This window comes from Lontra canadensis, unplaced genomic scaffold (genome assembly GCF_010015895.1).
Source record: "Lontra canadensis isolate GAN:19392208 unplaced genomic scaffold, GSC_riverotter_1.0 scaffold50, whole genome shotgun sequence".
In the NCBI taxonomy this organism is placed as follows: domain Eukaryota; kingdom Metazoa; phylum Chordata; class Mammalia; order Carnivora; family Mustelidae; genus Lontra; species Lontra canadensis.
The window spans coordinates 266,277-279,104 of NW_022631044.1; the positions used below are offsets into that span (position 1 = coordinate 266,277).

The 12,828-nt window shown below is 39.6% G+C and overlaps 1 protein-coding gene across 7 annotated transcripts in view; it reads right to left on the minus strand.

Moving 5' to 3' along the window:
* The window catches only part of ALMS1 (ALMS1 centrosome and basal body associated protein), a 206,604-nt gene that overhangs the window by 140,895 nt on the left and 52,881 nt on the right, over positions 1-12,828 (minus strand). For all 7 annotated transcript variants that reach the window (XM_032873632.1, XM_032873630.1, XM_032873631.1 and 4 more), the window contains 3 exons: positions 9,335-11,284; positions 4,700-9,193; positions 3,514-3,647 (listed from right to left, as the gene is read on the minus strand). In XM_032873632.1, coding sequence (XP_032729523.1) covers positions 3,514-3,647; positions 4,700-9,193; positions 9,335-11,284 — 6,578 coding nt within the window. The remainder of the gene's footprint in view (positions 1-3,513; positions 3,648-4,699; positions 9,194-9,334; positions 11,285-12,828) is intronic.

Below are 12,828 nucleotides of genomic sequence, written 5' to 3' on the forward strand. Positions count from 1 at the left end.
CAAACCCATAAACTATATAACACCAGGAGTGATCCCTAATGTAAACCAAGGACTTTGGGTTATTACGATGTATCAATGTAGGTTCATCAATTGTAGCAAACATACTACTCTGGGGAGGGATGCTGACAATGCCAGTGGAAGTGCATGTGTAGGGCAAGGGGTCTATGGAAAATCTCCCTATTTTTCTCTCAATTCTGCTGGGAAATTTAATTTTTTTAAAGATTTTATTTATTTATTTGACACAGAGAGCAAGAAAGAAAGCACAAGCAGGGGGAACAGCAGACAAGAGGCAGAGGGAGAAGCAGGTTCCCCTATGAGCAAGAAGCTCGATGTGGGGCTAATTCTAGGCCCCTGGGATCATAATCTGAGCTGAAGGCAGATGCTTAACCAACTGAGTCACCCAGGCACCCCTTGTTGTGAACTTTAAACAGCTCTAAAAAATAAAGTCTTTTTTTAAAAAAGTTGATACAGTATTAAAATAAACAGTGGAATTCATTCTGCCATGATTCAACAACTGAACATTTCCCCCTATCAGTTCTATACAAACACTGGTAAATGACACTTCAATCCTAAATAGTTCACCACCACATCTGCTAAGAATAGGGACACTCACCTGTCATAAAACCACACTACTAATATCACACCTAGGAAATACTCCATACCATTTCCTAACAAGTCAGCTACTTTTCTTGGAAGATAAATCTGAGAGACAAAGACTTTTCTATCTTGTTCACATCTAATCTATTTAAGATTTATAAACATCTTCCTAGAAAATCAGCCAATTCATGAGAATTTTAAATCTAATTTTAAAAAGAGGTATATATTATATTTTCTTATGACTTTAAAACTTCTCAATGGTATGATTAGCATACTCCTCTTAATTTATAACATCGAATTATTTTCTTGTAATCTTCTAGTTAGAGGCTGCCTATTGATGTGGAATTTTTCTAAGCCTGAACTCTAAGTGGTAATGTTCAATTCTATTATTTTCCTGTTTTCTAGTACATTAGTTGATCCGTTTGATTTTATAATTTCTTTCTTACTATTTTCTTAGTTTGGCTTGTTTTATTTTTCCTCTTAGGTTTTTTTTATGATTTTCTTTATAAACTTAAGAGATACTGATCCATACACCAAGATGATATAAATTCCTGACTTCAAAATTTTCCTGTCTTCAGAGGTTACCAAACATAAAAGTGAAAAGAAAGGAGGGAGCATCCTGCTAAGAACAGACAGTAAATCTATACATACAAAGTGAATTTTGTTATCATAGTTTGATCTGAGTAGTTAATGCCAACAAGCAATGTAACAGGGTGTCTTTAGGAGCCTACAAAATGTAATTTGTTGTCCTCTGCACGTCTGTGGACAAAAGGGCAGTAAGGTAAATAAACTTGTGGTTTGGAGTTGTACCTGACCGTAAAAATCAGTTCCTTGACATAGAAAACAAATAGCAAAATGACAGAACTGGGTCATATCTTATCAGTAATTACTTTAAATGGATCAAACTCAATCAAAACATCAGGGATTGGCAGAATCACAAAAAAAACAACAACAAAAAAAAAAAAAAACAAAAAAAAAACATTATTTAACTATATGCTATCTCTAAGAGACCCACCTTAAGGAAATTCTGACATAAGGTACAACATGGATGAACTTGAGGACATTACGCTAAATGACATACACTCATCACAAAAAGCAAATACTGTTATGATTCTACTTATATGAGGTACTTAATTAAAATCAAGGGTGCCTGGGTGGCTCAGTCTGTTAAGTGTTTGCCTTCAGCTCAGGTCACAGTCCCAGAGTCGCAGGATGGAGCACCAAGTCAGGCTCCCTGTTCATCAAGTGCTAATATCCGTCACCCCACTTGTGCTTTCTAAAATAAATACATTTTTTTAAAAAATCTTTAAAAAAAAATCATAGGGGTGCCTGGGTGGCTCAGTCAGATAAACATCTATCTTCAGCTAAGGTCATGATCCCAGAGTCCTGGGATCGAATCCCACAGTGGGGTCCTGCTCAGTGAGGAGCCTGCTTCTCCCTCTCCTTCTGCTGCTCCCCCTGCTTGTGCTTGCTCTCTCTGTGTGCCAAATAAATAAATAAATCTTTAAAAAAATCATAAAGAGGGGCGCCTGGGTGGCTCAGTGGGTTAAGCCGCTGCCTTCGGCTCAGGTCATGATCTCAGGGTCCTGGGATCGAGTCCCACATCGGGCTCTCTGCTCAGTGGGGAGCCTGCTTCCCTCTCTCTCTCTGCCTGCCTCTCTGTCTACTTGTGATCTCTCTCTGTCAAATAAATAAATAAAATCTTTAAAAAAAAAATCATAAAGACAGAATGGTGCTTGCCAGGGGCTAGCAGGAGGGTAGAATGGAGAGAAATTATTTAACAAGTACAAAGTTTCACTCTTGTTAGATGAAAAGAGTTTCTGGAAATGGGATGATGGTGATGATTTCAAATATATATATAAATCTAAAATCCAATCTAATTTATACTTTTAAAAAACTTTTCCAAAAGAGATAAGCCAAATAATTATGCTGTATCACTGACAAAAAATTTTCTATGCTCTCTAAATTTTCTATGAATTAGGCCATAAAGTCTATGCATTATCAATTTTATAGTATTAATAGTAATGATAATAATTGCCAATTATTGAGAACTAGATACCACATATTCCACTAAGCATTATCTCATATAACCCACATCAAAACCCTGTAAGACAGGTATTACTGTACCCCATTACTATTCATGAAAGCAGACCAAATGCCGTATCCACAAGAGAACAAACTATGATATAGTCTTACACTAGAATACTTACAGTACTAAAATGAATAAACTAAAACTACACACATTGACACAGAGGAATCTCAAAAACCCAAGTCTGTGTGAAAAATGTAATTCTCAGAATATATATACCATGTAATTCCATCTATTAAAGAAATTAAAACTATACTGAACAGCAAGAGAAAATAGTACATGTCGGGATAAAGACATAAAGGACTTCAATGGTATTTGGTAACATTCCATTTTTCAAATTTGTGGGCCAATATATATAGGAATTATTTTTATTTTCTTTATTCTTTATATGTTTCATATATATTTTCTTTACTATGCATCAAATAGTTCACAACTGAAGCAAAATAAATACTATTAAAAAGAAAATCATTTAAACATAAGCTATTATAGCTCTATGTTCTTAAGTAGATAATATATATCTGAATATGGCTGGACTTCATCTGTACCCCAAGTTATCACCTTAAGGAGAAAATACAAATGATAAGGCAAATTTATTCTTATTTTCCTAAGGAGATAATTTCTTTTTTCAATAGATGAGTTTGGAAGTAATCAAAAACTACTGAACCTAATACTTAAATATTAATTTTGAAGAAATAAGACTTTTAACACTTTATCCAAAGACTATTAATGACTCAGCCCATGTCATCAATGCCCAAGTAAGAGATAACCAACTCTATATCGCCCTTTCTTTCACATTTTCTCTCTTCATTTCTAGATTTCTTTTATACCTTGGACAAGTCAGTTGTTCTCTCATGAGCAAACAACTTTGCTTTGATCTCTTCTACTTTTCTCCTGTCATCTTCATTTAATTCTGAAATGGAGTAGCCACATTCATGAGCCAAATTAAATTTCAGATTCCAGGCTGAAAAGAAAATATAAAAACACTTGAGATAATGCAATGCAAAAATGATAATTTTCAGTGATTACAAGAGCACAGAAAACCATCAATATATCCAGCTAAATGCTACCACAACACTTAGCAAAATGTGTTCTCAATTATATTACGAACAATTGTAAGTTCTTAAGAGCAATCATTTCACTGAAAACTGTGATTTTTAAAAAGCCACATTCTACAGATATTTCTCCAAAGCAGCCACTTTAACCATGATTTTCAATTATTTTTATCTTAATCTTCCTTCCAATCAGGATGGTCCCTTTCCCTGCCCTATTAGGTCCTGCTACAGTTACTGTTGCTTCCATGAGAGCTGATACTTAAGTTTTCTGGAGTCAGAATATATGTAAGTGATAAAAGGAACAGCATAGGTAGTTTATCTCAAGGGAAAACTTATAAACAAATCAGGGAGGCCTGAACTATTAGTTGTAAGTTACTCTCTAAATATATTCCTTATTTTGTCTTAAAAAAACCTTTTTAATGGCATTCTACTATTAGAGACTAACGGGATTGGTAAATATCCTCTTTCAAAGCTCCAACCCAAGTTTTAGTGTGAAATACTTGTTTTTTCTAATGTCTAAAATACGCTCTAAGAATTTTATTAGAAAAGGAGAAATGTGCATATAGTTTTATGATACAGTTTGATTTAGAACAGAGCAAACTGTTTTCTTTTTTTTTCTGCCTCCAAAATTGAATACTGTAATAGAATAGAATACTGTTTGAGATACAGAATTAAGAAAACAGAAGAACTTCAGGAATCTGAAAACCCAAGCTATCTTCTTACTCTCCTTCAGGCTTTAGAAACTATCTAAGACCCTAAACTCAAACTAGCACTATTAATACTGTGACTTAGTTACACTATTGGTTAAATGGACTTACTCTGGATTATGGTGGAAAATGTAATCATTCGAATAGTCCTACAAGAATATAAATTCAGACTCCACAAATACTTAACTTTAAATAAGTTAAAGTATGATGTTTATAAGCTTAACCTCCCTTTATAACAAATTATCAGTTCCTACCTCGTGCTCGTACTCGACATTCCTCTTCTTCTGCATTTCGGAGTATTTGTTTAGCATGATTCAATGACGATTCACATTTCAGAAGGTTTCTGACATGTGCAGCCAGTGAATCTACACTGCTACCACCAGCATCATCACTCTCCAGCACACCTTCTTCCTCTCTACTATCTGTAACGCTTGTCTTGGGTGAAGCATATGGCAAGAGGTTTAGAAGAACATCAGAAACGGACTCCAATGAATTACTGTCCCACGAGCAGGAGCTGGCATCACTACTTGAATCACTTTTAATGATAGTCATCATAGGTATAATAATTTTATTCCCAATGGTTCCACTATACCCTTCAGGCTCAGATCTCATTACAGATTTGGCTGCTCTATATTGCCGAAGGGTTTCATCTACTGCCACTCTGGCTTTGCTTTCTGCTTCCCGTAGAGGACTTCTAACGGTAGTTGAACTAATGAACTCCCAATTCTCAATGCCTCTCTGGCATTTCAGATTTGCCTGGGTGCTAATATCCTTCTGTATGCACTTGTTGCTTGGGCTTTCCTCTGTAAATGGCAGACTCTGAGGCAAATCACCATTAGGTTCATCAGCTGTGAGGGGTTCTTTGAAGCAAACCACCTTCTTAGATTGTATAAATGAAATATCATTAACATCTCTGAAAGGAACAAGGGGAGCAGAAAAATTGCATCGTTTCAGTGCTATATTTTCTGCCTCCATTAAAAGGGTCCGAATCTCTCTAAGCGTTTTGGAACCACTGCTTGTATCTTGAATTTCCTCAGACCCAACATCTTCAAAACCTGAAGATTCTGGTTTACTTATTACAACTCTACCATCAGTCTGAGAACTTAAAGGCATATTGTTTGAGATAACACTGGAGTTTGAAGAATCCAAATTATCTATTAGCATTTGAACATGGTCTGAAACAAGTTTTTGCTTCTCACTATGTGAATAAGTTCCAGGGGTAACTGTTGATAACCCAGTAATCTGATCAACTTGCCCAACACCCCCTGAGAACATCAGAGCATCTTGCGTTACATGTCTATCTGGAAAATTCTGTTGATAGAATATATTTGGTTTCTGTCTGTGTGAAAAGGAACTAGAAGGAACTGTTGGTGACAGACTTTTCTGGTCAGCTAGTACAGGAATTGTTGAAACCTTCAGTGCATTTTCAGCTAGATGTTTGTCTGGCAATTCCTGTGGGTAGAAAATATTAGATTTCTCTCTGTGGGAATAGGAACTAGAAAGAGGTATTGATATCCCAGAGTTCACATCAGTTGGTTCAGAGATAGGTGAAATTTTCAAAATATCCTCACTACAATGTCTATCTGGCAGTTCTTGTTGAAAGAAAATACTGGGCTTTACTCTCTGAGAATAGGAATTACGAAAAACTGTCAGTAATGGAGTTGTGTGGTTATCTGGTCCAATCACAGTTGAAATTTTGGGCTTTTCTCCTTGTGAGTAGGAACTAAGGGGAGCTGTTAGTAACTCAGTGTTTTGGTCATCTGGTAAAGTCACAGGTGAAAGCTTGAGTTTCTCTTTATGTGAGCAAGAGCTAGAAGGTCCTATTGGTATCTCAGTCTTCTGATCAGCAGGTCCAGGAAGAGCAAAAATTTTTAAAGCTTCTTCAGTAACAGCTGGTAACTCCTGCTGTTTAAAAATACCATCCTTCTCTCTATATGAGTAGGAACTAGAGGGAATTATATGTATCCCAGTCTTCTGGTCACCTGGTCCAGAAACAGCTGAAACTTTTAGAGCTTCTTCAGTAACACCTGGCGACTCCCTCTGGTAAGAAAAGATGGGGCTCTCTCTATGTGAATAGGAAGCAGAGGACCCAAATCGTATCCCAGTCTTCTGGTCAGCAGACCCAGGAGCCCCTAAAATTTTTACAGTACCTTCATTAGGATCTGGCAACTCCTGCTGGTAAGAAATGATGGGCTTCTCTCTATGTGAGTAAGGAGTAGAGGTTACTACTGGTATTCCAGTCTTCTGGTCACCTAGTCCGGGCACCCTGAAAACATTTAAAGATGCTTCAGTAATATCTGGAAACTCTTGCTGATAAATGATGGGCTTCTCTCTATGTGAATAAGAAGCCGAGGTAACTGTTGGTTTTCTGGTCTTCTGATCACCTGGTCCAGAAACAGCTGAAATTTTCAGAGCTTCTACAGCCAGCTGATCGTCTGACAAGGGTTGTTGGTACAAAATATTGGGCTTCTCTCTATGAGAGTAAGAAACAGAAGATACTGTTGGTATCCCAGTCTCCTGATCAGCTGGTCCAGGAGATGGTGAAACATTCAGAGCCTCTTCAGTGAGAGGTCTATCCAATAAGGCCTGCTGATAGAAAATAATGGGCTTCTCTCCAAGTGAGTAGGAACTTGAAGGTACCGTTGGTATCCCAGTCTTTTGATCACTTGTTCCAGAAACAGCTGAAACTTTCAGAGTCTCTTCAGTTAGATGACTGCCTGATAACTCCTGCTGGTAAAAAATATTAGACTTCTCTCTGTTTGAGTAGGAACTAGAAGGTTCTGCTGTTAACCCAGTCTTCTGGTCAGCTGGTCCAGGAACAGCTGAAACTTTCAGAGCCTCCTGAGGTACCTGACCATCTGTCAAGCCCTGTGGGTAGAAAATGATGGGCTTCTCTCTAGGTGAGTAGGAACTAGAAGGTTCTGATGGCAACCCAATCTTCTGGTCAACAAGTCCAGGAATAGCTGAAACTTTCAGAGCCTCCTGAGACACCCGACTATCTGTCAAGCCTTGTGAGTAGAAAATAATGGGCTTCTCTCTATATGAGTGGGAACTGGAAGGTACTGATGGCAACCCAGTCTTCTGGTCAGGTGGTCCTGGAACAGCTGAAACTTTCAGAACCTCCTGAGGTAACTGACTATCTGCCAAGCCCTGAGGGTAGAAAATAATGGGCTTCTCTCTATAAGAGTAGGAACTGGAAGGTTCCGATGGCAACCCAGTCTTCTGGTCAGCTGGTCCAGGAATCGCTGAAACTTTCATAGGCTCCTGAGATATCGGACTGTGTGTTAAGCCCTGGGGGTAGAAAATAATGGGCTTTTCCCTACATGAGTAGGAACTGGAAGGTTCTGATGGCAACCCAGTCTTTTGGTCAGCTGGTCCAGGAATAGCTAAAACTTTCAGAGCCTCCTGGGATACCTGACTGTCTGCCAAGCCCTCTGGGTAGAAAATAATGGGCTTCTCCCGTGGTGAATAGGAACTGGAAGGTTCTGATGGCAACCCAGTCTTCTGACCAGCTGGTCCAGGAATAGCTGAAACTTTCAGAGCCTCCTGAGGCACCTGGCCATCTGTCAAGCCCTGTGGATAGAAAATAATGGGCTTCTCCCGAGGTGAATAGGAACTGGGAGGTTCTGATGGCAACCCAATCTTTTGGTCAGTTGGTCCAGGAACAGCTGAAACTTTCAGAGCCTCCTGAGATACCAGACAGTCTGTCAAGCCCTCTGGGTAGAAAATAATGGGCTTCTCCCACGGGGAGTAGGAACTAGAAGGTTCTGGTGTCAACCCAGTCTTCTGGTCAGCTGGTCCAGGAATAGCTGAAACCTTCAGAGTCTCCTGAGGTACCTGGCCATCTATCAAGCCCTGTGGGTAGAAAATAATGGGCTTCTCTCTAGCCGAGTAGGAACTAGAAGGTTCCGATGGCAACCCAGTCTTCTGGTCAGCTGGTCCAGGAATAGCTGAAATTTTCAGAGCTTCTTCAAGTAACTGACTGCCAAGCAAGGCCTGAGAGGAAAAAATAATGGGCTTCTCTTGTGGTGAGTAGGAACTAGAAGATTCTGGTGTCAACCCAGGCTTCTGGTCAGTTGGTCCAAGAACAGATGAAACTTTCAGAGCCTCCTGAGGTACCTGGCCATCTGTCAAGCCCTGTGGGTAGAAAATAATGGGCTTCTCTTTAGCCGAGTAGGAACTAGAAGGTTCTGATGGCAACCCGGTCTTCTGGTCAGCTGGTCCAAGAACAACTGAAACTTTCAGAGCCTCTTCAAGTAACTGACTGCCAGGCAAGGCCTGAAGGGAAAAAATAACGGGCTTCTCCCGAGGTGAGTAGGAACTAGAAGGTTCTGGTGTCAACCCAGTCTTCTGGTCAGTTGGTCCAGGAACAGTTAAAACTTTCAGAACCTCTTGAGGTAACTGGCCGTCTGTCAAGTCCTGTGGGTATAAAGTAATGGGCTTCTCTCTAGGTGAGTCAGAACTAGAAGGTTCCGATGGCAACCCAGTCTTCTGGTCAGTTGATCCAGGAACAGCTGAAATATTCAGAGCCTCCTGAGACACTTGGCTGTCTGTCAAGTCCTGTGGGTATAAAGTAATGGGCTTCTCTCTAGGTGGGCAGGAACTAGAAGGTTCTAATGGCAACCCAGTCTTCTGGTCAGCTGATCCAGAAATAGCTGAAATATTCAGAGCCTCTTCAAGTAACTGGCTGCCTGGCAAGGCCTGAGGGGAAAAAATGGGCTTCTCCTTAGATGAGTAGGAAGTAGAGGATACTGTTGATTTTCCAGACTTCCAGTCAGCTGATACAGATATGGCTGAAGCTTTCAGAGCCTCTTCAGTGCAATGAGTATCTGTCAAGCCCTGAGGGTAGAAAATAATGGGTTTCTCTGTACCTGAGGAGGAAGGAGAGGGAACTACTGGTATTCCAGTCTTCTGGTCAGTGGGTTCAGAAACACCTGTAACTTTTAGAGCTTCTTCAGGCAGATGACTGTCTGGCAAGCTCTGTGGGTAGAAAATAAAGGGCTTTTCTACATCCGAGTAAGAAGAAGTTATTGTTGATATCTTGGTCTTCTGGTCAGTAGGTTCAGGAACAGGTGAAACTTTCTGAGCCTGTTCAGTTAGAGAACTGTCTGTCAACTCCTGTTCGTAGAAAATATTGTGCTTCTCTCTATGTGAGTAGAAATTAGAAGCTTCTGATAGTAACCCACTATTTTTTTCAGCTGGTTCAGAAGCAACTGAAACTTTCAGAGCCTCTTCAGATTGATGACTGCTTGGTAAGACCTTTTGGTAGAAAATACCAGGCTTCTCTCTATGTGAGTAGGAACTACAGGATACTGCTGGTATCCCAGTCTTCTGGTCACCTGGCCTAGGAGCAGATGAAGCTTTCAGAGCCTCTTCAGTTAGAGAACTATCTGGTAATACCTGCTGATAGAAAACATTGGGCTTTTCGCCAAGAGAGTAGGGCCTAGAGGGCACTACTGGTATCCCAGTATCCTGGTCAGCTGGTCCGGGAACAGATGGAACTTTCTGAGCCTGTTCAATTAGATGACTATCTGGCAACTCCTGTTTGTAGAAAATACTGGACTTGTCTCTACGTGAGAGTAAAGTAGAGGTTGGTATCCCAATCTTCTGCTCAGTGGATCCAGAAGCAGAAAATTTCAGAGCCTGTTCAGTTAGATGACTTTCTGGCAATGTCTGTTGATAGAAAATAGGGGGCCTCTCTCTGTGTGAGTAAGAAGTAGAGGGTATCCTAGTCTTCTGGTCAGCTGGTTCAGAAAGAGCCACAATTTTCTGAGTCTGTTCAATTAAATGACTATCTGGCAAGACCTGTTGGTAAAAGATATCGGGCCTCTCTCCAAGTGGGTAGGAATGTGAAGATAATGTAGGTATCCCAGTGTTTTGATCAGCTGGCCGAGGAACAAATGAAACTTTCAGAACCTGTTTAGTTAGATGACCATCTGACAACTGTTGCTGGGAGAAAATAATGTGCTTCTCTCTTCGTGAATAGGAACTAGAAGGAACTATCGTCTTTTCAGTCCCCTGGTCAGCAGATACGGGAACAGCTGAAATTTTCAGAGTCTCTTCAGTTAGATGACTGTCTGGCAAGGCCTGAGGGTGGAAAATACTATGTTTCTCTCCACGTGAGTAAGGACTTGGAAGGACAGTAGGTATGCCACTCTTCTGGACAGGAGAACCAGAAACACCCGAAACTTTTACAGTCTCTTTAGTGAGATGATTGTCTGGCGGTGCCTGCTGGTAGAAGATATTATGCTTCTCTCTACGTGAGTAGGAACTTGGAAGGACAGCAGGTATGCCAGTCTTCTGGTCAGAAGGATGAAGAACACCCAAAACTTTCAGAGCCTCCTCAGTTAGATGACTGTCTGGCGGGGCCTGTTGGTAGAAGACATTATGCTTCTCTCCATGTGAGTAGGAGCTTGGAAGGACTGTAGGTATGCCACCCTTCTGCACAGCAGGACCAGGAACAGCCAAAACTTTTAGAGCCTCTTCAGTTAGATGACTGTCTGGTAAGGCTTGTGGGTAGAAAATATTGGGCTTCCCTCTTTGTGAGTAGGAACTAGAGGGTACTGTTGATATCCCAGTCTTCTGGTCAGCTAGTTCACTAACAGCTGAAAGTTTTAGAATCTCTTCACTTATCTTACTATCTACTGGTGCCTGCTGGTTGAGTGTATCAGTATGCTGACCAACAGTATTCTCTTGAGGAGACCTTAAAGCCAACTGAGGAAAGTCCTTGGGGAAGAAGGATAAAAGAGATCCAGTATCTGAATCTCCAGCAGTAGCAGTGATGCCTGGTTTCGAGTTGGAATGAGTAACTTCAGGTATGCCTCCTTTAGAAGTATCTCCTATAAAAAGAGACTTATTAATACTAATATGTTTTTAATTAAGAAATATTTCTTTTATGCATAAAAGAAAAAAAAAAGCTTTCCTTCCTTTGACCTTTACACTTCTAGTAAAGAATCCTAAGAAAAGTCATCAAAGGAGACAAATATTTACAAAGATATTAATTATAAAGCCATTTACAACAGCAAACTAATGTAGACATAATTTAAATATTCAACAATAGAGTAATGTTTAAAAATAGCAGCATATCCATTTGATATGATAGGTGGATCTTTATTAAAATTGGGATTTTTAAAGAATTTTTTTTAAAAGATTTTATTTATGTATTTGACAGACAAAGAGATCACAAGTAGGCAGCGAGGCAGGCAGAGAGAGAGGGGAGGAAGCAGGGTCCCTGCTGAGCAGAGAGCCCGAAGAGGGGCTCGATCCCAGGACCCTGAGATCATGACCTGAGCCCAAGGCAGAGGCTTTAACCCACTGAGCCACCCAGGCGCCCCGGATTTTTAAAGAATTTTAACGTGATGGGAAAATGCTATCCAGTCTGGACTTTAATTTCACCCTAGTTACAACCTAATAAGTTAGCCTGTTATTGGGCCATGTATGCCATTAAAAGATATGCGACTCCTCAATCAGAGACAAAATACTTCATTCCATGGCATAGCAAAGGATCTTCAACTTATTTTCATGGGTTCCCCTATCCCTTGAGTCTTACAATGGCAGTGCAATATGGCCCAGATGGATGCTATGCAAGCAGTGGGTTTTAAATGATTCTTCTAGTAAATGAGCCTTCAGAAAGATATGTTTATTAACTGTATGAAACTATAAAGTGTGTAAAGATTACACTAAAGATTCTGAACTTAACTCTAAATGGCATGAGGAGTTGATAAATTGGAACTGACCTATACTGCAGAAATACAGATTCAAGATGAGTGGGAACAGAATGCAAAAGCCTAAGTAGTATTATCTAACAGAACTTTCTACAACAACAGAAATTTCTGTATTTGTACTGTCTAATCCAGTACTTCTAAATCTAAATGTCAGTGGGAAGTAAATGACTGCAATAGAAATGATAAGATTTGACAAGATATGCATTCATCCATTTGTTCATTCAAAAAATAATTAATGTTTACTATGTGCCAGTCACAGTTCTAGATATAGGAAATAGGGCAATAAACAAACAGACAAAGTTTACACTCTAATTCTGCCTTACAAAGCTTACATTCTAATAGTAGGAAGCAGACAAAAATTGATAAAACATATGGGATGTTAGATGATGGCAAAATGGTTGATATATACAAGTATTATCTATACAACTCTTCCTCAACTTACAATGGAGTTACAACCTGATAAGCCCATCTTAAGATGAAACCATGTAAGTCAAAAATACATATAATAATCTCACATATGAAATATCACAGCTTAGCCTCACCTAACTTAAACATGCTCAGAACATTTACACTAGCCAAAAATTGGGCAAAATTACCTAACACAAAGACTATTTGATAATAAAATGTTAAGTATCTTGTTACTGAATACTGTACTAAAA